At 56.8% G+C, this 23,933-nt stretch overlaps 1 protein-coding gene across 1 annotated transcript in view; it reads right to left on the bottom strand.

The window, feature by feature from the left end:
* The window catches only part of MYH9 (myosin heavy chain 9), a 92,518-nt gene that overhangs the window by 38,640 nt on the left and 29,945 nt on the right, over positions 1-23,933 (bottom strand). Inside the window, exons 2-5 of the mRNA XM_049626262.1 lie at positions 22,519-22,870; positions 17,048-17,204; positions 3,696-3,723; positions 2,820-2,913 (exon numbers count right to left, since the gene is read on the bottom strand). Of these exons, the coding sequence (XP_049482219.1) occupies positions 2,820-2,913; positions 3,696-3,723; positions 17,048-17,204; positions 22,519-22,851 (612 nt within the window). The 5' untranslated portion in view covers positions 22,852-22,870. The remainder of the gene's footprint in view (positions 1-2,819; positions 2,914-3,695; positions 3,724-17,047; positions 17,205-22,518; positions 22,871-23,933) is intronic.

Below are 23,933 nucleotides of genomic sequence, written 5' to 3' on the forward strand. Positions count from 1 at the left end.
CCCCCCCCCCCCCCCCCCCCCCCGCCGCACCCCGGGACGCCAGGGAGTCTTGTTTTTACACCACACGGATTAAGTGAAGGAGGGTCAGTGGAGCCACGCTGAGGAGCAGGGAGCAAATCCACTGCACGGGCTGAACATGTGTGCTGGGCACCAGCCGTCACAGGACACCGGGCCCCTGCCCACAGGGCGCGCGCGAGCCTGCGAAGTCAGCGGAGGCAGACCACGGAGTCCAATTTGGAGGAGCGCCGCTCCCCCACCCACTAAGACGCTCCTCGCAGAGCACAGGCCGGGCCACTAGGCTGGCTGGGCCACTCCCGCTCCTGTTTCCGCAGACCGATGGGACCACGGTCCCCACCAGAGCCTGCCGCCTGCCCTGGCTTGGGAGCCTCGCCAAGGTCTCTGTTGTGGGACCACACGCTGCTGCCGTGGCAACGTGGGACCGCTCGGCCAACTAGGGGGCAGCCACTTCAGATTCCGGAGCCGAACTCCGTGCAGACAATGGTGGTGGCTAACCTATGGGTTTTTCCTTATTGACCCATACCCGGGCACGGAAGGGACCTTTATTTCTCAATAAAATCTGCACGTGACCATGACCTTATTGAGGTTCTGTCGGTAACATATGCTCTAGGTCTAGAATTAACCCATCCGGTTTCTGAAGGGCTTCACTGGCTGGTGTTTCTGCCAGTGGCCTCCAACTAGTATATAAACAACAGAGGGAGGAAGAGGAAGAACGGCTGAAGATCACGGCTCCCCCCCGCCCCCCCCCGCCCACGCTGTGCCTCGCCAACCGGCAGCCCCGGCCGAAGCCCGGCCCTCCCGTGGGCTTCGTGAAGTCGGGGCGTTCCGGTGGGCAGCCTTGGGAGAAGCATCTGGGTCACTGCGAGGGAGAGCTGTCGCCCAGAGTGTGCCGTGACAGGCTCCAGAATACGAGAGCCATAAACCAAGTTCAAGTGTCTCGTGCCCCAGCTGTGTGTGGAAAATCACTGTACAGCTTTAGGCAAGGAAATCCACTAAACTGTCAGCGGCCTTTACGACTGAGGGCCTGAGCAGCAATCGGAAGCCAGAGGCAACCTATTCAATCTCTCCACTTGGGGACAGAGTGGCCTGTCACACTCTGTGACTGGAGACATAGGATGTGACAAGTTTGCTCCCCCTCATCACCCCTCCCTCCAGCAGGCCGTCTCCTCCGAGTGGGGTGCCCAGGGCCTGCCGTCCCCCCTCTGCAGCTGGAGTTCCAGACACAAGCCCCACGCGTCTATGTTCTGACTCTGTAACTGCGGTCCTGTCCCCCATCCTCCAGGGCAGGGACTCCAAGGTCACCCTCCAGAGACCCAGGCACATACTAGACATTCAATAAATAGTTGGGAAATGGATTTTATGGCAAATTCAGAGACGGAAAACCACAGCTAGAGGATTCCTAGCCTCGCGGCTCTGTTTTTGAAATAGGCCTCCTAAAGAGAATGGAAAATGGGGGTTGGAGACAGGGAGCAAGAGAAACTTTATTAGTTTCTAAATATAACTCCTGACGCCCCACGGAAAAAGATTTAGAATGTCTTGAGCAGTTTGGCACATGAAAAGTTACTTTTGGTTCGATTCCAGAAGACTGTACCCATTAGGACATTCAGGACACACCCCGGGTCTGCATGCAACAGACACACACCGCTACTTACTTCCACACGCTGCTCACGGCTCCCCGTGAGCCCCCCGTGGGGCAAGGGCAGCCACGGAGAGACGGCGCAGTCCCCCCTGATGGCTTGAGGGGACACCACGGGCACTTGGAATTCACAAGGAAGCCTAAGAGTGTGTGCTTAAGAGAAAGGCGAGAGAGCACCACACGGGCATGCTTAGGACTGATCATCCCCAACCCTGGGACACTCCAGTGTGGGGCCTTCCGGGCGCTGCTTCTGACTGGCACAGTGCTGGCAGGGGGGGGGGGGGGGGGGGAGAAGGGGGACAGCCATCTCCATCCAGTCCACAGACACCGAGCACGTGGGGCTCCGGGACAGCAGATTCCCATTCCGCCGGACCTCGGTCGGGGTTCTGCACCGGGGCCTTACAGCTGCCGTAGGCACAGGGAGCTCTGGGCACGACCAGAGTTTCCGAGAACGGCTCCGGTGATGGGGCCCGTACCCGCTCTGCGGGGGCTGTCATTTCAGAGTGCACGAGAGGTCACCGCGTGTCACACCCAGCCCCTCCTCCCAAGACAGTCAGTGAGCCGAGCCTACGAGAACAGGTCTAGCCGCAGAAGGTGACAACGGTGTGGAGTGAAAAGCTGCTCAGGAGAAAAGACATAAATCAAGGGCACACGATGGGCAGAACACGCATTCCTGGTGCAGAACGTGCAGTAAACGTGCAAGCTCACCTAGCGAGGACACTGCTGGGTTCGACCATAATCCATCAAGAGGGAGGGGGAGAAAAAGGGAAGTGAGATGACTTTCTAGTTGCCCTTTCTCTCTTCACTGGGGGACCGTCCACCCAGAGGCATTTCAACAGCAGGGTGAAGAGGCGGGGGCTCAAAAGCTGGCCTGCCCGAGAGGCTCCAAGTCTCCGACAACTTGAGAACCGACTTTGGGAATCTCTAATTAGCCGTAAACGCCGGGAGCGCTGCTTCGCAAAACCTGGGGGTCTCCGGTGTGCACAGCCACTCAGAAAGTTAGGAGGCCAGGGGAGAAGTGGGCTGGCTACCACCGGACCCGCTCCCCACACGGCCGAGCTGCCGCCTCCCGTGAAAGAGGGTCCGGCCTCTGCTTCGATCCCCCAAACGCTCCGAACTACGAATCGTGAGATGCTCTTCCTCAGGGAGGAAGGCCCGCGCTCACCTGGTCCTTCTTGCTCTTGTGTGAAGAGGCCACGTGAGCCAGGTACTGAATGACTTTCTTGGTGTTCTCTGTCTTGCCGGCTCCAGACTCACCCCTGCCAAGAGAGCCAAGAAAGTTCTCAGGGGGGACGTGGCCAAAGCCTTGAAGCGCAACGCACCCGGGCCACCGCCTCCCGTCCTGCTAGGTGTCAGTGAGGGACCCAACCCCTTGCGGCAGGAGGGGGAACAGGCGAATAAATGCTGCGTTCTGGAATCCTCACTCCGGCCGCTTCCCAAGGGCCTCGGGAGGCCCGACAGCAGACCGCCCGGACCCGCTGCCCGGCCTGGTCACCTGGGAGGCTTGCTGTCACAAAGTCTCAGGATCGGCTCTGGGCAGCTGTTGTCTCACGGGCCAAAGGCACTCACACGTGTCCCTTCGAAACCACTTGAAGGAATGTTCTGTACCATCAACTCCCCCCACAGTGGGGTTTACTTATCTCCTCGGTAAGTGCCGGGGGCCAGGGCGAGCAGCCCCGGTGTCTGCTTCAAAGCAGGTAAAGAAAGCCACCGTTCAGAGCTAGAAGGAATGTGCTCTGGAGGCACCCACCAGTTCCCAACTGTGCTCTGTGGAGAAGATTCCTGCTTCTCTCTGCTACGGACCTCCCCGCACGGTACGAGGAAGCGGAAGGGGAGTCCACGTCTGGCCCCGAAACCAAGCTTATCTGTGCCACGGGACTGCCGAGCGGCTAACCTGGGGCCTGGAGGCCCATCCCTTGGGGAAAGGGCGGGGGCCCGACTGGGAGCGGACCTCAGCAGCCTGGGTCTCGGCAGGAGTCCGCACAGCGAGGACAACCCAGGGGGTGACACGAGGCCCCGCCACCCGGGCAGAAACACTTACGTGCACAGAATGGACTGGTCCTCTCGGTCTGAAACAAAGAAGACATCAGGTTAACTTCTGCCGGATACAAAAGCCTCCCTGTCAGGCTTCTGAAGAGCTGCCCCTTCCCCAGGAGCAGAAGGTCTCGGCCGCAGCCCTTGCGGAGGGCCCCGCACGCCGGCCGGCATCCACCCGCCCAATGCCCCACTCAGACGGGTGCCAGTGTCGCTGGGCGTCTGCCCCTCCCCTCCCCCCACCACTCCGGGAGCTCAGCTTGCCCCCCCTCCCTGCCCGCCCCCCCCCCCACCCCAGGAAACCACCTCCAAGAAAGCCCATCTCCAGAGAGCTCCCCAGGAGTCTGCTGCACCGAGGGCGGAGGGGAGGCCTGCCCTGTTACGCTGACCCTTGGGGCGGGGGCCGTAGAAATAAGGCCCGGCAACATCGGTGAGGCGTCTGGGTGCGGGCCGGGCCTAGGGCACAGGGCCGCCTCTGCCGCGGGGTGTGTGGGACCTCCGACCCGTGCGCGGGCTCCCGGAGCCCCCGCCTCCTCCCGTGACGGGGAGATGAGCACCCGTGCACGGAGGCAGCAGTGCGGGGTCTGGCACGTGGGAGTGCTCAGCGAGCTGGTTCAAGGGCAGCTCGGAAGGAACGCAAACATGTCAGAATCACAGCTTCTGACCGGCGTCTGGGACAACCTGGGCCTCTAGGCCTGGCCGTCGGGAACTTTCTACGACCGTCCCCAGCTGTGACTCCCTTAGCAAGTAAGGATACACCAGCTCGCGCCCCTTGTGTGCGGGAGGAACAGCACCGACCACGCTTTGAAAGCAAAGTCTGACAGAAATGCTGGAAGGCGTCTGGGCTGACCTGGTTCAGGGCGGGGTGTCCAATCCTAAGCAATGGCTGAGAAGACAAACTCATGTTTTTCCCCTTTTCACCCCACCCTGCGTAATCCCCTCAACTCCCTGAGGTCAAATCCGCTGAATCCGGGACCAGGCTCCTTGCTGATATTTGAGCTGCCGTGAGGTCTGTAAATCCCAAGTCTCGGTTTCCTTATCCATAGAGTAACTATGCTACTAACTCCCTGACAGGATTAGCGTGGAAAACAGAAATAACACATGTAACGGATGGACCGGCACGTCAATAGGACGAGCTCCGCAAATGGCCGCTGTCTACTTCCCCACGCGAAGTGGGAGTCCTTAATGAGGAGGAACAGAGGACTGCTAGTCAAGCCCCAGTAGAAGAGCACTGGCTGAGGAGTCTCAGAGGAGGACCGGCCACAATCAGAATTCGTGGTGCTGCACAGAAACCAGCGCTGGTGGTCTGGAAGGACACGCTCACTGGCTGCCACTGCCCGGCCAGGGCCCTGCAGGATGGGACAACGGGAGAGTGACTCATGGCTCACTGTGTTCACGGCCTCAGGAGACGGCTTTAGCTGTTCAACACCAACAGACACCGATCAGCTAGGTCACCTGCCTCCTGGCAAGGAGAGCCTCCAACGTGCCCAATCTCGGCGCGTATGCGTTTACACGCGTCTCCAGCCCTTGTCTGTGGGTCGCTCGGGAGGGAAAGAGGACATCCAGACAGAGAGAGGCAAGAATAAGCCTCCCACCCAACACAAACGGCAGCGCCCCCCCCCCCCACAGCCCTCCCTCCGGCCCCCTAGCAAACATCAACAGTGTGGGGGTGCAAGGGAACTCAGCCAGGCACCTCCACCCACACACCCCACACCCTGCTCACCACTGGGCACCTTCTCAGAGCAGCCCCTGGTCTCAACTTTCCCACCAAACGAGGTCCTTCAAGACCGACCTCAAGACCACGCAGCAAGGGCCCAGGGAGCCTCTGCAGGGTCTCCGGAAGACAGAGGGGGGCAGGAAGGGAGCAGGGGCTAAGGGCTGGGGAGGACAGGGCAGTCCCCAGCACCCGCCCCCTGAGGACAGCATGGCCACCAGCAAGGTCTGAGCAAACCCGGCTGTGATCGCAGGCCCTGGCGCCCCCACCCCCACCCCCTCACATCTCTGTGGGGCCAGCCCCTACCGCGGACACGTTCAGTCACTGCTCCACAAGTGGGCAAGAATGTACCTGCGCGGGCTGGCAAGTTGTAAGGCAACAGCGGCCGACGCTACCATAAAAGGAAACATCCCCATCCCTTCCAGAAGGAACCGTTTTCCCAGGGCTGCCCAGGCCCCGTCCCTGGGATGGCTAGAATTCCTCTGATTGTGTGTCAGATGCTGAGCTGCCGAACAACAGGAAGCAGAGCCCACAAACACACACGTGTGCAGACACACAGCCGCGCAGAGCTGCGGACAGGCTGCGTGCGGGCCTATGCGCTCGCGAGCACGTGCACACCCACGCCCGTGGACACACAGGTACGGACGCGGGTGCGCGTGAACACGAACGCAGACGCGCACACGGGTGGCACGCACAGAGGCCTGAACACGCTTCAATTCCCGATTCTGGACCCAAACGCTAGGCGGCCTCCATGCACTTCACCGCCTCCAGGCCTTCCTCTCCTGACCCTTCACCCCCAATCCCTGAAGCACCACTGTCAACACGGCCTGCAAGGACACACTCCGATGCTCTCATTTGATAAAGAAGTCTGGATTCGCTTTGCCAGAATACTCTTTTGGGCAAACGCTTTTGCAAAGAAAAACTGATGGAGGCCTCTCTCGTCTCCTCAGCTCTGGTCTCTACCCCGTGGGGCCCCAAACCCACCTGCCTGCAGTGAAAGGACACCATGGCCCCGTAAGTCTGGAAAGGTCTTTTCAGTTCCTACAGTGGGTTTGGGTCTGTTATCTTGCGGCCTCACAGGAGGAGGCAGGGGACAAGGCGGGCACTGTCCCTGGTTTACGTGTGTTTCTTCTCATAGTGCTTCTGGATTTGTTCCTCAGCTCGGAAGCTCTTCTGGGTACGGGGATGGTTAGAATTCTCAGCAACCAGGAAGCTCTCTGCCTGACTCAGTTTACTCGGCCAGACCTCCCGTGCATTCCAGCGGGGTCCCTCCTTAACACCCACTCCATAAGACCTTCCCCACAAGGTAACCTCGTGGCACACAGACACTCCAGAATTCAGGCTGCTGTGTTTTTGTGTGACTGTTTGTTTATTTTTGAGAGAGATTGAGAGAGAGAGAGAGAGAGAGAGAGAGAGAGAGATTGAGAGACAGAGCACGAGCAAGGAAGGGGCAGAGAGGGAGGGAGGCACAGAATCCAAAGCAGGCTCCAGGCTCTGAGCAGTCAGCACAGAGCCCGACGCGGGGCTCGAACTCACAGACCGTGAGATCATGACCTGAACCGAAGTCTGACGCTTAACCAACTGAGCCACCCAGGCACCCTCAGGCCGCTCTGCTGTGATTGAAGTCCTTATCTGGGCCTATAGGGACTGAAGGCTTATTTGAAAACACCCTTCCTTCTGCCACACCAGGAGGAGGCAGGCAGACAGAAAGACGACAGGAACCCTATTGCCCAGAACCAGGCGAGTGCACCCATTAGAGGCAATCCAGTTCTGAGAAACAGGTTTCCTGCCGGGATGAAGGCATCAGCCTGACTGTGGCCCCTAACCTCTCCTGCCCAGCCCCTAACTTGGTGGGGGCTGGGTAGAGATGGGATTATAAAACGTCTCTCTAGTGGTTTTCAACTCTTTAAGAGCAACTTTCTCTCAGATAAACTCTTGAATTTCCAACTTGAAGAACAGGAGATAAACACCAGAGCTGCCTTGGTGGTAGAGACAGGGCTCCTTAGAGCACACTTAGACAACCACTACCTGTGTGTCTGGAGCACTGACAGAAGAGAGAGGACAGCGTTCTGATTTCCACTCTGTACTCTCCCTAGAGATGCCTGGCCCCTTGACCTCTCGGAATCGGAGGCCAGGGCCTCACCAGCAGGGCTGCTCTAAGGACTGAATGACATGGGTGCCTGAAGCACGTGGTACAGCACAGATGCCTGGAAACGTTGTCCTTAATAACCCCAGGCCCTTTGCACCTCCCCTGTGCACCCTCCACAGAACAACCACAAAAAAGGTTTTAAGTTACATGTTCACTGATGAGGCCATTCCCTTTCCTGATTTTATTTGAAACCCAAAATGCCCTGAGGCCTTTCAGAGCTGATACAGGCCTCCAGCCCGGGACAGGTGTTTCCAGCCGGCTCAGGAGGCCCAGCTCAGGTGGGAGGAGGGGAAACCTGACCGCAGGTATTTCACCCCAGGTACAGACTTCTGCTAGGGGCTTTATCGCTCACTTCCTCACTGAGAGGAGCTGCGATTCTTGTCCATAAAAGGCCACAAGGCTCGCAGAGTGGTGACATCAGCCCCGACAGGAAGTACACAAGGAAGAGAACGGGCCTGCTTCACCAACAGCCGCTGCCGGGACTGACTCATCAAACGCTCACTGAGCTAAGGGCTCCCGAGGGCCGGTTGCTCTCGGGGGGCACACCTGAGGAACGCCCTGCCCTCGGGACCCGTCTTCAGATCAACCAGGCTTCTTGAGCAGTGGAGATGGACCAAGAAAAAGGAAAACGAAGGGCAGTCCCAGGTCGGGTGCACACCAGTGTGGGGCGACCCGTGACAAGCAGGCCTAAACTTTCCCCCACCGAGGCATGTGCCTGTCACAAAAACGGCAGACAGACCCCAGGGTGGCTCATGGTGTGAACCCTGCAGAGTGTCGCCCGGGAACAAAGCGCAAAGGCCCGCACTCCGGAGCCGGTTCTCTCAAGAGCCCCGTGGAGTGTCGGGCTCTTGTGGGCCACAGGGCAAAGCTTTCGCCAAGTATGAAACGTGGAGACACCTGTGGGTTCAGGCTCAGAACTTGGGGGCTGGGAAGGCCCCGGGGAACATCTGGCTCAAACAAGTCCGTTCAGAGGGCAGGACACCGAGTCCCGGAAACTCTCCTACGTTGTCAAAGGCACGCAAGCTGGGCCACGAAGCCGGGCCTCCGGGAGTCTGGTTCTTCCCTGTGGACGCTTCCTAACAGGGCAGGCCGCTCGGCCACCAGCAACGCTGCAGAGCAGGAGCCGTCTGCTTTCTCAGGAAGGGTTCCGGGGGCCTTACAGACCCACCTGGTACTTTCTCCAAAGCCAGACCCATTCACCCGGGTTGCAGGTGCTTGGGAGGCAAGGAGAGAGGTGAGAGAGGCAGAATGATGCTCCACGTCGACACGGGCGGCAGGCCGATGCTAAGCCTCAGGCCCCGTGTGTCGTGGAGCCTCTGGCAGACCGCCCGCCTCGCCGTCCGCAGCCAGGGACTCCCAAGCACGCAGCATGGTAGGTGCCAACGGTCTCGCCAAGGCACGCGGGTAGGTCCAGACCAGGAAGATGCCAGTCAGCAGCAACCGCGGCCAGAAAGCAGCTGGCTGCGGCCCAGTGTCTCCACCCACACACTCCCCCAGGCGCGGCTGTGTCCGAACCCCCGCCAAGTAGGCCCAGGTCTGTCGTTGCGGGAGGCCGAGAACGGGTGCCTCCCCCATCAGGCACCTTCGATAATTAGAAAGAAGCCCCAGGGACCGCACTTAACGTTCGCCAGGTAGAGGGCAGGCCAGGCCCCAAACAAGTCCTCTTTCGGCTGAAAGGCACCTAGCTGCTCACACCGGTGACTCCCGGGCGCGGGCAGACCTGCCAGAAGCCACCGCTGGTCGCTGGGACACCTCGTCCCTGGGCGGGGCTGGGAGTGTGGGGCGGCTGCTGAGACAGCCCTGGCAGGTCTGTCAGGGTGGAGGGAAATTCGAACGTCACACATGAGTGCCGACATCTCACAGCAAATGCCATCTGGACGCTCAGAGAGACCGTGTCCCAAACTCTGGAAGGCCAGCCTGCCTTGCTCTTAAACAACGTTCCCCTCAGGGCAAAGGAGAGACAGGCAGGGGGGCTGGGCTAGGCCCACTAGAGCCCCAGGTCACAGCTCCACTATCCAGGAGGGACGAAGGGAAGCATGGGAGGGAAGGACAGTGGGGCACCAGGAATGAGAGGGACTTGGCCAGACAAAGCTCAGGACCCACTTGGCCCCACATCAGAGCACAAACAGGCCTGGCTTTTAGAAATGCCCCCGTGATGAGTGTCGTCAGGCTTGGCGGAGGACAGCAGGAACTCGGGTGCCAGGAGGCGAGCGGTTATAACACGTGGAGCTGCGTCCCGAAGAAGCCAGTGGCCCCGGTCGCCTTGAGAAGGGGCCATCAAACGAAATGAAAGGCATGTTGGTAACTGTTAGGCCAGAATTTGCTCCTGGGGCATGGCCTCTGTCCTTGGCTTTCAGCTTAGCGTGTCTGTGGACCAGCAAAGGGTGGGGACCGGATCTTCATCGAGTCCCCAAGTCTGGCTGGAATGACGGCCTCAGCCCCGGCCAGAGCTGCCTGTTGGCCAAAAGAACATCAAGGGTCCTCAGAGTTCGTGGCAAAGGTGGCCACCGGGCCAACAGCCTTGGTCAAGACCAAAGGAGTTTGACAGAAGCCAGTTAGAGAATCCTGACTTTCACGCCGGCACACTTTCAGCTCTCTTACTCTTTAGTTTTAGAGACTTCGTCTTGTTCTCATCGGACAGCTTCATTCCTGAAATCAGGCAGGGGAAGGAAAGCAACCCATTCCTCTGAACACACGGACGATCAGTCCTGACCTACTGGAACACAACTCTGCTGGAGTCTGGGCCAGAACCGGACAGAACAGGAAATACGGCCGGTAAGCGGCATTCACAGGCCGAGAGGAGGGGCGTGTCCACGGAGGCTAAAAGCACAAAGCTCCTGGGCCATTACAGACATTGCAGGTGCCTTCTGGTTGTTTGTCCGTGGGCTGGAGAGGGGTAGTGACGGATACACTGAGCCACGCTTTGGACCACCCTCAAAATTTCAGGTTCCCAGAGGGCACCTCCTTCTCGCCTCCCACTGCAGATGGCCCAGAGCAAACCCCAGCAGACCCACTGGGTTGGATTCAAAGCCAAACAAAAAAGTAAGCCTAAATAAAGCCGAATCCTTGAAAAGGATCCACGAACCGCAGATTCCTCTTCTAGAAAGAACATTTTACAGAAATGGGACGGATAGGCACGACCACATTATAATTAAGCAGCCTCACTCTGAGGACCGGGCTCTCCTACTGGGGGACCCGACCAAGCAGCCTCCTGCGAGGGGCTGTAGGACAGCACCTCACCCCCACCCCGTCCAGGCTCGGGTGGACCCAGGGTCGCTTGTCACAGCACGCCCCACCCCCAGGGTCCCCACCTTATGTCAACAGAGGATCCCTTTCAGCGCTGCTCAAAAGAGCCACCTCTGAGTGCACGTTTTCCTGAAGCCCCGCCGAAGCCATGTCGACCCGCGGGCCTCCGGCTGTCCGCTGGGGGCCGCGGACAAGACAGGCCAAGTCGGAGACCGCATCTGCCCGCGCATGCCTGTGTGCTCTGCGGCCACTGCTGGGAAGGTGGCTTTGACGAGTCACTTCCTATGCACACTGCTACCAGAGCCTGAACTCTCCCGAGTTGCTCTCGGAGAAGATTAAGAAGCCTGCCCTGGAGCGAGCATTTGGCGATCACCTCCATTAAGCGAGAGTGGGAGCGTGGAGGGAAAAAACGCAGGACGTGGAGGGCAGAGACGGTGAAGTCAAAAACTGATTGCAGGCCAGGCCCCTTGTCTCATCCCCGCAAAACCCCCCGCCACGTACGTTTCCGTTGAGCCAAGAGGCAGACAAGAGGAGGAAGGCTCAGCGAGAGCGGTCCCCCATCAGTCAGGAACCCAAATCGAGGGCAACCCCAGCCACTCTTCTCCACACCACACCTCTGGCTCACAAGACAAGTTCCTCCTAAAGCTGAGGCTGCTGGCGTGGGTGACCTATGCCGCGTCTTGTGTCAAAGCCGCTCCCACCAGCCCCGCAGCCCTAAGGCGAAGCGAGGCTCCCTGCTCTGTGCTAGGCTCTCTCCCTCCTCCTCAAGTTCATTCACCTGCCTCTCGGGACCTCTTCCAGGTGGGCCCAAGTCTGGTGCACAGAGACCACCTGCGGGCAGGGGGCACGCCCCGTGGGGAAGGCAACCACACTTGGGCACTCGGGGCCTGGCCCCAGACCTCCCTGCGGCTGGCGGGGGCCTCTGCGTGCACGGTAGTGCTTCTCTGGCAGGGCCCGAGCCCCCTGGCCGGCACGTTCCTGCTTAAGTGGAGTCATCCCATCTGTGGTTTCCTCGGCCGCCTGTCCTGGTGCGTGTGTTCACGGTCATGTTTCCCCGTCCCCGGGAAGCACTTCCCCAGCGCCTCCTCCCGCTTGGCGCTTTTTTCCCTCAGAAAGGCCTCGGAAAGCAGAGAGTTCAACAGCAGCAGTTGGCAGAGAGAGTGTGGAGAAGGAACGAGGGCCTCCAGCCAGCCAGACACACAGAAGTCCTCCAAATGCCAGCCAGAGAGCGAGGGGCAATGGTGCCCCTGGGGGACAGGCACCGGGACGGGGGGACAGAATCAGGAGGCCCTGGTCTCTGGCGCTGACTGGACAAGTCAGTTAGCATTCATCTCTGGGCCTGTCCCTTCACCGGTGAATTACAGGGATCACACTCACATACGAAGACAGCGCTAGAATTCCACCCCTGGGTCAGCCCGGAGGTCAGTCTGCCGCCGAGGGCGCTCGGACACCCGCTGGACACTCTGAGCAGCTGCTGGGGGACCAGCCGCTTCTCCGGGCAGCTTCTGCTGAGACGCAGAGGTGGGATTAGCCCAGAGCAAAGGGTTAAATAGTTCTCAGATTAGTTTAGGCCTGGAATGAAAGCAGACCCCGCTGCCACTCCCCCAGACACGCTGGGAGCTCATTAAAATACCATGAAGTCACCGAAAGCGAACGGGACCTGGCATTCTACCTAATCAGCACAGGAGAGGTTTTCTGCTTTCGCTGGGGAGAGAGCTGCGCTCAAGTCAGATTCTTTCACTGGTCGGTTCTCCCCTAAGAACACGCACACAGCCTGACCCCCAGAGGGAGAGCCCGGAACGCCAGGTCCCGCCGGGAGCCCGGGGTGCCATTTCCCAACCCCATGGTGCCTTCAACAGGCCGCGTGCCGCTCCTGCCCCAGGACGTGCCCTCATGCCCCACAGCGCTATCCCCTGCCCGGCAAGGGGCTCACGCTCTCCTCCAGCGGCCCTTTACGGAACCCCGAGGACCAAGGACCGGCTCAATCCCTGAGGCAGGAAGAACCCATTCATGGCCACGGCAACATATTAACCAAGCAGAAAAGAAGCCAGGGTTGGGAGGGTGAACCGACCGAGTCACCGCAACTTTAATTAAACCCAAGGTCGAGGCTTAAAACAAACAGAACTGCCGGGCACGTCTGGGCTACAGTGTAACCACTTGTTGACGCACACCTGCCAGCCTTTCCGCAGGAGCCGGCCTCCCCGGTCCCTCCCCGACCACCCCAGGCCTGGGTGGCCACACCTTCCCCTGAACTCCCAGGACACCTGCTGCAGCCGCGCAATTGACACGGTGGCAGCTTGTCTTCTTCTACAGCCACGGCCCCAGATGTCTGCGTACAAACACGTCCCATCCCTCCGCCTGGACTGCCAGGGTCTCCAGTGCCAGAGTAACGCACTAAACCTCTTGGTATTCCGGCACTTTCCACCTCCTCTCTCCACAGACTAATCCAGGGTGCCAAAGGCTGCCATGCCCCATCCTGTGCCCACGGCAGACAGCACTAATCTATCCCAGCAGCATCCCTTGGCATTGAGTCTTGGATCCTTGGCAAGGCGGAGGCACTACTGATCCATGGAAGCCGACACTCAATAAAACCACTCTGCAGTGCTCAGTCCGGTGGTTCCCAAGTGCAGGCAGTTTTGCCCCCCAGGGAACATCTAGTAGCAAAGTCTGGGGACGTTTCTGGTTGTCACAATGGAGAGGGAGGGTGCCGCTGGCATTTAGTACAAAGGGCCCAGGTTGCTGCTAGACATCTACAATGCACAGAACAAGCCCCCTACCCCCAGCAGAGAATTATCCGGCCCCAAAGTCAAGAGTTGCCAAGTTTGAGAAGCCCTGGCTCACTCTGACAAATAGGTAGGGCGACCATAGGATTTATCACCCAAACTGGGCTGCTCTTGAAAGTGAAAATGGACACCACTAATATTAACTGCGGGACAAGAGGCATACGTTAGGACTGAGGCAAACCAGAGCGTTTAAGAGATGAAAGGCAGGGAGGTCCCGGGAACAGGTAAAGAGCTCATCTCATAAAAGTCCCCAGACAAAGCCGCCAACTACCCTATTTGGCAGAATAAATGCTAGTATGTCATAAGCCACAGGCAGCTCAGGGAGGAAACCTTTTTCGAGTTCCTGTTTAGGGAAAAAGCAGAAAAGGAACTATCCGGCTGTGCCCTTTAAGAGGTGAGTAGCAGAGAACAACCCTGTTTTCCCCCAAGGCCAGTGCCAAGGAGCTCATCTCAGAGCCCGCTGACCCCAAGGTACCACTGTCCATAATTAAGTCCTGTTAAGTAACTTCCTCTCTGCTCCAAGAACAAGAGACCTGTGGCTAACTGCTTGGCAGGTCAGCTGTGCCCAGCGAGAAGGGACTCGGAAATATTCTCAGTCGGTCACCGTGGGGGCTCAGGGCTGCAGCAACTCCAGCATCATGCAGAAGGTGAGGGAAAACCTCTCAGACGGAGGGTTAGAAATTACGTGGGCCCTGAACTCCCACAGATCGTTAAAAAGAAGCACCAAGGCCCCTGTCTTCCTGGGCCCGCAGTGGATTGGCATCCCTGGTCTCTAAAGGATGAAACGCACACCCACTTGCTCTCGTAATTTGGGAAGCCCCTCGCTTCCTATCAAGACCATTCCATTAGGGCCAAAGCTTCCCGGTCAACATGAAGGAAAGCTCCAGCCTTCTGGATATCCCTTTCCATTTTTCAATTATCTCCAACCTATGGAGCTGACTTGTGCTCCTCAAATTTTTTTCATTGCTGGATAAAAATTGGGCAAATCTTTTAGGAAGGAGTCTTGCGTGCAAGACATGGGAAGAAAGGCTGGGAGTCCAGTTCTAAGGACCCCCAGCTGCTGGTGCCATGTTCCACATCATGCCATTGCCCTTGCCACAATGGCTTGCCCGAAAGTAAAGGAAGGCCACGTGCTAGAAAACCGTTCAAATCCAGGATCCGAGTGTGGGAATGTGCCCTAATTCAGCAACGCAGAGCTCAGGAAGACTCTGGGGTGAACTTGCACTGGGCCAATTAAGACAGCTAGGAGAAAACTGACTCATAACCTCTAGAGACACAGACTCAGGCTCTCCTGGAATCTCACAGAATGTTCTCCCACCAGACTGCTTTAGTTAGCACTTTAAAACAGACATCCCACTTTAAAAGTAATGGGCTGGTTTCCCCAAGAAATTTTCATCGATGTAAACATAAGCCAAAGGCTAGGCCAAACTCGTACATGCTGCAGAATTCATTGAGCTTGGCAACGAAATGCCTTCCCCACAACAACTATGTGTACGACACGAGACAGACCCGCGGGCTGCCCCTTCAAACCACTATGCCACAGATAAAGCTGCTAATACAGCAAGGTTCTCTATCACCACTGCCCAGCTTCGTGGCCAAGTTTAAAGGAAACAAGCAGGCGCGTGTATTCGGATTTGGAAAAGCACTATCAGTATGAGGTTTGGGAATACAGCCCGGCCTGGAAGTTGGGCTTGACTCAGAATGACATTGACATGCCACCATAGGCCAAGCACCTGGCTAAGCTCGAGAATATAAAGGCAACATGGGCCCTGTCTGTGTCTAGGAGGGAAAAACAAGTCTGTGAGCACCGAAGTCAAATGAAGTATCACCAAATCTAGTCCAGACATCCTCCCTGGAGGGCAGGAATGCCTCAGTCTGGTCTTTCACAAGGGAGTAGGGACTTGCCAGGCACTACAGGCAGCTGGCACGGGCCTGGCGGCCTGAAGCAGAAAGGCCTGGTAGAGAAACGGATGAGGTCCCCGTAGCAGGAAAGCCAGAGGCAGTGGAAAGCCGATGACAAAGGGCACTGCATGCTGCTGGCGGGTTGCAGAGTTACCTCTGGGGCCACGGAGGAGCCTTTTCGAGATTTTTGAAGATTTTGAATCAGGGGGTCTGATCAGATTTGCATTCTAGAAAGATGACCCTCTGTCAAAGGCAGAGGGAGGGCTCTATTAAGAGTGAAGGTTAAGAGGTCACAGCAACAGTGCAGGCAAAACCCTGCAGAGGCCATAACTGAGGTCAGGGTCAAGGGACGAAAGAGGGGAAAGGGGGCCGTAAATATGAAGAGATAAAACCCATAGAAAGTGCTAATGGACTTGAGAAAAGGAGGGAGAAAGAGAGAGAGGAGAGCAGAGGAACCGCTGGGCCCGGGTGGCTGGGTAGACGGAGAAATGGCAGCCAGGGGCAAAGGGCCAGCATCAATCAGGCGACGGTCCCGATCCTCCCCCAGAATGTGCCGGTCAAGGCGCTCAACTGGATGGGTCCGTCATCCAGAGGAACAGCTGACAAGCGGTGAGACCGTGAGGAACACCGATGCGCGGAGGGGTGGCCAGAGATCAGGAGAAGCAGAGAGAGGGTCACACAGGAAGGAAGGGCTGTCACAAGGGGCGGTCAAGATTGTCCAACACTGGGGAGAGGTTAGGTAAGATGAGAACACGCGAGAGCTGTGGAAACAGCAACACAGGGAGGGTAACCTTTGTCAGAGTGGAGAAGTGCTGGGGCCAGCGGGGTGTGGTACTTCCTCTCTCAAGTTCCAGTGTGAGAAGACAGAGAGTGGACACAAGCTGGGGGGGGGGGGGGGGGGTGCAGAATCCAAGAGAGATTTAGTGCCTGTTTCTTAAAGATAAGAAAAACTTAAGGGGCACCTGGGTAGCTCGGTCAGTTAAGCGTCCAACTCTGGGCTTTGGCTCAGGTCATGATCTCACAGTTCGTGAGTTCAAGCCCCGCGTCGGGCCCCGTGCTGTCAGCACAGAGCCTGCTGGGGATTCTCTCTCTCCCTCTCTCTCTGCCCCTTCCCTGCTCATGCTTCCTCTCTCTCCCTGTCAAAATAAATAAATAAACTTTAAAAAAAAAGAAAAGAAAAGAAAAACTCAAGTGCGTTTCCAGATTGTGAGGAAGCAACAAGAGAAAAGACATGAAAAACGAGGAGGAAAAAGGAGTACCTGGTAGAAGGGACCTGTAAGTGAGGAGACTGGCACAGAGGGTCTTGACAAGAATGAGAAATTGCGGTAACTAGGAACTCTATTTTTAGAGCTTCTAGAAGGTTCTCTCAACATATAAACATGCCCTTTGATAGCCACTGGCCTCGGCTGTCACATTGGCTCAGAGACCTCCATGATGCACTGCGCCATCACCAACGCCAATCCAGGCCCTAAATCCCTGTGACCGTGAATGTGGATGAGCACCTGCAAGGGTGTCCACGAGGCTGCACGTGAAGACTGAGCCACAGGGAAGGTCAAGGCACTCACCTTGCATCATACTCCTGTAGGCAGTGTCTGTGATGGCATAGATGTGGGGGGGCATCTCGTGCCTCTTCTTGCCCTTGTACATTTCCACGATCTCCTCGGAGTAGATGGGCAGGTTCTTATAAGGATTGATGACCACACAGAAAAGGCCTGAATAGGTCTAAAGAAAAGAGCAGCAAACAGGAAAGGGTTAGACAGTCTTGATTCTCAAGGGGGTGCAAATTGGGTGGCAAACTTATCTGCCACCAAGGGCCGGGATTCGGGCTGCTGGGAAGGCACCCCGGGACGCCCTAACTCTCTGTGCCGCGCCCTGCCAGGCCCGCTGCGGGGGCACGGGCACCGGCACCGTCTCTGCTCACTCAGCAAGGGTCCTCCCCCGACGGCGTGACCGCTGCCAGCTCTGTGCGCCAACGAGCAGGTGCCTTGGGCAAGAGCCATGGCAAGCTGCGCAGACGGTACAAGTCCAGTGACAAAACTCAGATCCAGGGACAATAAGAGATGTGTCTGCCGTCACGAGATGCACAGAGAGAAAAGAACCGGGCTGCAGCAAAAGCAAACTGTGCAGAAACACAACGTACTCCGCCCTCAAGGACTCTCGGGGAGACAGGCAAGCCTACACTTTTCCAGCATCGGGAAAACCCCGACCAGACCTTTTGTGGGCTAGTATATCGCTGACAGCTCTCCCTCTCGAATCATCTAGAGACATTCACATGAGCATCCCTCAAAAACTCGACCATTTTCATGTCCCCCGTGAGCCTTCTCCAAGACTCGAGTCTTCTCAGAAGGGGGAGCCCGATTAGCCAACACCCTTCACGTGAGGCACCCAAAAATACACCCAATACTCCAAGTCTGACCTGATGGGATTAAAATCCGACCCCAGAGTCAGCCGTCCTGAGTTCAAATCCCAGCAAGGGCCAAGTTTCTTAACCGCCCTCTCCCTCCATTTCTCAATCTGTAAAGTGGGGACAGCCGGACTCTATGCCTCCCTGAGCAGTTTTCAGGATTGGCACGCACCCAGGACAGCCTTGGAGAAGAGCTCTGAGAAGGTCAGGAAAGCAGGGTCCAGTGGCAACTGGCCAGACAGCTCTTTCTTCAGGGGCTTAAGGTAAATTCGTGTTAACTTGTGACTACTAATTCTTTTTCTAATAACCTGTTCCTTTGTCTTCCAAGATCTGTCTCCCGGGCCAAAAAAAAAAAAAAGACAGGCTCCGAACAAGTTGGGCATGACTCCTGAAACCACCCAGGTGGTAGGTGCTCAGATGGGGGGGCGGGGGACGCAGCCCAAGCCCCCTCTTCTGAGGACAACACACCAGAGTTCCAGAAGCAGCCATGCAAAGCTGTCATTCACACACACCTGCAGCCCTGACTCTGTTGAGTGACATCTGAAAGCCATGAAGCAGTGAACGGCAAAGCTGGGAGCAGCCCTTGGTGTCCCCCACCCCCTCCCCCTCCCCAGGCCAGACCTCCCTGGTCAGAGGCCAGTTCTCTGAACTCCTATCTTTTTGTTTTCCTCATTACAAGTGGCCTCCACCCTCACTGTCCACGGCTGTGCCCCTCGGTCCAATAGCAGCCAACACCCACAGGGCACTGTGCTATGTGTCAACCCAGCCCCATCCCACCCTGCCCTCTCCGCTCCTGCCAAAACGGAAGATGGGTCTTGTGGCTGAACCCCAAGACAGGTTCCACACGGGAACTAGTCGCAAGGACAAAGCCCTTTCCAGCTGTGGCCAAGGGCTATGGCGCGTGGACTTTCCAAACAGAAGTTAAAGACTCAAAGCAGAATTCCAGGAGAGCCTGGGTGGCTCAGTCGGTTGAGCCTTCGCCTCTTGATTTCGGCTCAGGTCATGATCCCAGGGTCGCGGGATCGATCGAGCCCCGTGTCAGGCTCCCACAGGGCATGGCGTCTGCTTAAGACTCTCAGTCTCCCTGCCTCTGCTCCTCTCCTGCCGGTGCACATGCTGGCTCACTCTCTCCAAAATAAAACGAAAATAAAAGCAGAGCTCCAGAGGGACCCAGTAACCCACAGTGGTCTGCAGGCCGAAGAGCAGCCAAGTTTGGAAAGGACCAAGTGCATCTGGCTGCCTCTTGTGTTTGGAGGCGGGGACTCGGGGCCCTCAATTTTCTCTCTTCCTGGGATAATCAGTCATTTGTTTTCCCTCCAACGACTCTTTCACAAGGGACCAGGAAAGCTCCGAAGCAGAGAAGGCCACACGTGGTGTGGGCCACCTGCAGCGCGGGTATCACAGGAAGATAAGAGGAAAGCAGGGGACTTCTGGTTTTTCCTCCATGGGACTGTCGGGCCAGGATGAGATAAGGCCAGGGAGCAGTGAGGTCATCCCAGGAGCTCAGAAACAATTGAGCTCTGTTCCTGGGGTGTGAGAAAACCCACACTCTAGGAACTCGGCCCGATGAAAGCCAAGGACACATGGCCACACTTTTAGGGCCTGCCTCTGAGCCAGATGTTTGCAAACAGCTGGTCATGACAGCAGAAGGGGACCGGGGGTTCCCGGGACAAGGCTTTCTGACAGCTGGGTGGGCAGATGGTCCTGTGGACGGTTCTCTCCGGAGACCTTCAAAGTTCTCTGGACTAATCCCATCAAACCAGCAGCCGTGAGCCCAGCAGCTCAGGTGGGAGGAAGGAGCCCTGATGGCGAGCCTCCCTCTCGATACTTGCAGAGGCACGGACACCGAGCAAGTGGCTTTGCTCCCACATGGCTACGCCAGGAAGCTGCTCCATTCACGGGCCACAGAGGCTCTTTGTGCCCAGCCGCCCCCTGTCCCGGGGCCTCACCCCCCAAGGAAACAGACAGAGCAGCTGTGCACAGGATTAGCCACGCCGCCCACAATGCCAGGCGAACACGCTGCACAAAGGCTCCCTGGTCGCAATTTGGAGCGTCGTGTGCAGAGAGGTTGACTGTGAATGAGGCGGCATCCCCTGCCCAGCGGCTCCGATCCCCCCACGGCTCTGCACCTGCTGGGGTCCCCATTAGGGCGACTGCGGAGACAATCGACTTCTCTTCCGGGGAGGATGCTTAGGAAGAGGCTGGTCTGAGGCACACGGGAGGCGACAGAAACAGGAGTGAACGCCTCCAACCAAAGAGTCCTGCCTGCCTCCAGAGGGAAACCCACGCTAGCGGAGGAGAAATGAAGCAACCATCATTGAACCCGCTTTAATAATATTTCCCTTTGTGGGACAGAAGACTGCAGCCAGTTAAGGCAGGCGAGCGCAGGCCCCGCCCCCCTGACGTGTGTCGCACTCGGCAAATCCCTAGCGGGACACAAGCTGAACAGAGACCCCCAGCAAAGGCCACGCAGAGGAACAGCTACCTTCACTTAGAACAAATGGCAGCAGCTGCACAGTCCGGACCCTGCCGTGAGCCAGGTGCTGGCTGGCGTTCACACACTCATGAGTCCTCGCCTGCGAGGAAGTGGGGTTCCTCGTAGCCGCGGCGTGTGGTGGGGAAGGGATCTGAACCAGGACCTGGAGGCCCCAAGTGCCGTGACCTTCATCGCCCTGCTTCACCAAGCAGAGCCTGTGTCAGCTTAGGGGCACAGCAGAGTGGGCACGATCTGCTGTGGAGCCTGCCTGGGGGGCGTCCCACTCTCAGACAATAGGACTTGGATCCCAGCTGCCCCAGCAGACAAATGATGCTTTCTCAGAGGCCCCTTGTTTTTCTACAAGTCGCCAATTCTGAATTCCAGTGGTTAATATCCTTAGGGACAGGGGCTTTTAATTCTGTCCATACGACATTCTCACCAAGGAAAAGATAGCTGGGCTGAGGGTCAAAAAACCCCGAGCTACAGTCTCAGGATGCATGATCCCGCACTGGGCCCTTGCGCCCTCTAGGCCTCAGTTCTCCTCACCTGCCGTATCAGCAGGTTGGGCTAAGCTGGCCTACAAAGGACTTTTCCAAGAAGACGGTTCTGTGTAGTTCCTTTCTGGTAGCTCCTGACTAATCAGGCCCATCCCCAAAGGGTGGTCTTCAACGGCAGGACATAAGAACTTCATTATCATGGACCGATTTAGCAATCAGCAAGGTAACACAGCCCCGGCATGCGGCTGGCCCGGTCAGAACTCCTGGGCAATCAATCCAAGAGGTTTGGGACTTCACAGAGGACTCTGGCACATGGCAGGGCACTCGGAAGTAGCAGTCCAGGATGGCAGGGCAAGTGCCCTGTGGAAACATGTGCTGAGGTCACCCTGAAACTGTATAAAAAACAAAATGGCCGACTCGCCATCCGTGTGCCAGGAGGAGCCCAGCACCTCCTTGTATTGTGTATGTGATCATGAGCTAACCCCTGGGTCTGAGGCTTCACCTTCCCATCTATGAAATGAGAGGGTGGTAAGCATCTCGAGATGTTTTCTTCCTCCAATTCAAACAAAGTTTTGAGAACTGTTTTATTGAGCTCCAAGACCAAGAAGGCCAAGGTAAACCTAACAACATACCTAAACAAAGAGCTATTTTAGGAATAAGAGCCAGGTAGTTCTTCCCTACCTGGGACAAAACTAGAAGGAAATACCTGGGACACTGAACAGAAGAAATAAGAAATTAGCAATAACTTTTGTGACCCTAAGACTGAAAGATCTTGCAGCCTATTACACAGGAGACGGGAAAACGCTACGGCGAGGAGCTGTCTCTGTGCACAGGTAGCCCTGCTAAGCCAGAAGAAAGAGGGTGGCTCAGTTGGTTAAGCAACTGACTTCGGCTCAGGTCATGATCTCACGGTTTGTGGGTTTGAGCCCCGCGTCAGGCTCTGTAACTGACAGCTCAGAGCCTGGAGCCTGCTTGGGATTCTGTGTCTCCTCCTCTCTCTGTTCCTCCCCTGCTAGTTCTCTGTCTCTCTCTGTCTGTCAAAAATAAATATGCGTTAAAAAAAAAAAAAAGAGAGAGAAGGGACCACGCCTTCTCTGCACACCCCGGGTCCTTTACACGTGCTGTTCTCTGGACGCTAAGCCTGGCAGGGCAGGGGCACCGCCAAGCTGCACGGACCAAAGGTTCAAGTCCTCATCTCCGCTCAAAGCACACTCCCCAGGGAACTAAGCCACACCCACAGGCCTCTAAAAAGAAGAAGATGGTGGAGGTTCCAAAATGAGACTGAGCAAATGGGGAGGGGGAAGGGGACCAGGAGGTGCAGGAGGAAGGAGCGAGGCGGGAAACCAGGGCATGGCAGTCCCTTGCTTTAGAAGGAACTATCCTTCCTGTCCCCACCGAGACTGAGGACCAAGGCCCGTGGGCGGGCCCCCTCACATATACATCATGGTGTTCTCCCTATGTGTGGTCTCAAACAGGCTTCCTGTCGTGTTTCGGGCTATGCAGAGAAAAGGTGAAATAATGCCGCGACAACATTCCGTTAGGATGTTCGCGTGCCAAAGCTGGAGGATGTCACCGCAGCTTTCTTCAAGACCCCCAACGCTCCGGGACAGACCCGGGCCTCCCGCACCCCCTGCGCCCTGGGCCCGGCCCCGCACTCACGTAGATTAGCCCTGAGTAGTAACGCTCCTTGAGATTGTGCAGCACCGATGCTTCGTTGAGGCACGTGAGCTCGGCCATGTCCTCCACCTTGGAGAACTTGGGTGGGTTCATCTTCTGGATGTCATCCTTGTTCACTTTCACCTTCTTCCCGTTTTCCACCAGCTCCACGATGGCCTCCTCGCCCACCTCTTCCTTGAGGCTGGCGGGCTCAAAGCCACTCTTGTCAGAAGGCACCCAGACCAGCTTCTTAGCCGCCCAGTCGGCCTGGGCCAACGGGTTATTGATGAAGTTTTTATCCACATAGAGATACTTATCAGCAGCTTGCTGCGCCATGGTGACTTACAGCCAGGACCTGCGGGACAAACAAGGACAAAATGTCAGGTACAAACCACATCAGCCACACGAGGAGCGCTGAGCACCTCCTAGCTTTGCAAACGGCACGGCATTAGAGCACAGCAAAACTTCTGCAACTGGGCGGCACCGGGAGAAAGATGTACATGACGAAAAAAACGAGCTGTTGTCAGAGATCTTGCGAGAAATGAACGGTAAGGTATATCCTAGGATCCAGCCACAACCAAACAAATCTATAAACGACCGCCATGCCGGATGACGAGTGTAATTTGAGTCTCAAAGGCAGATGCAACCATAGTCACTGTGCTATACCTGCCGAGGCAGGAAAGTGACCACGCAGCTCAAGAGGACCTCCCACGAAAACAAGTTTCCCAGTAGCCCCCCAAAAAGGCAAAAAGTACGACCGCACGTAATGGAAGTTGTCAGTTCAAAAAACTTTTTATTTCACGGAGTTCCACCAAGAGGGAAAAAAAAAAACAAAAAAACAAAAAACATGTGGCCAAGAGATGTTGATTCCGTCTTGATAATACAGCCCAAAGAAATCAGGAGAGAAGAAAAGTCAGGCTCCAGGAAATATCATGAGCAGCGAGAGCACCTCCCTCCCGGGGCACTAACACAGAAAGCACCCCTCACCATTTCTGTCCAGGGGAACTGAAGCACATGTGTGTCTTTTTTTTTTTAAACTCATTTGCAAAATAAAGATGAAACAATAGCCCCTCACACCGGTGTGGCTTAATGGTTTATGAAATGCTTTCACACGCCCTTTGCTGTCTCCAAAGATCCTCGTCATAACGCTGTAGAGTGGGTAAGAAATGTGCTTCGGCCTGTTTTACAGATGAGGATCCGGGAGCTTCCTGGAGGTTCAGGGGCTTGTCGCCCAGGGAGGACTCAGGACTCCCGGTCCCGTGGCCTTTCCACGGTTACCACAGTGCTTATTCCTGCTCACAGGCTCAGGCTGGGGCCCTCAGGACTCTGAACGCAGGACTCTGAAACCGTGGTCCGAGATAGAGCCAGCCCACAGCCACCAGGGGAGCAGCCCAGAAGCTCACTGCCCAGCTCACAAC

This window comes from Panthera uncia, chromosome B4 (genome assembly GCF_023721935.1).
Source record: "Panthera uncia isolate 11264 chromosome B4, Puncia_PCG_1.0, whole genome shotgun sequence".
NCBI lineage: Eukaryota > Metazoa > Chordata > Mammalia > Carnivora > Felidae > Panthera > Panthera uncia.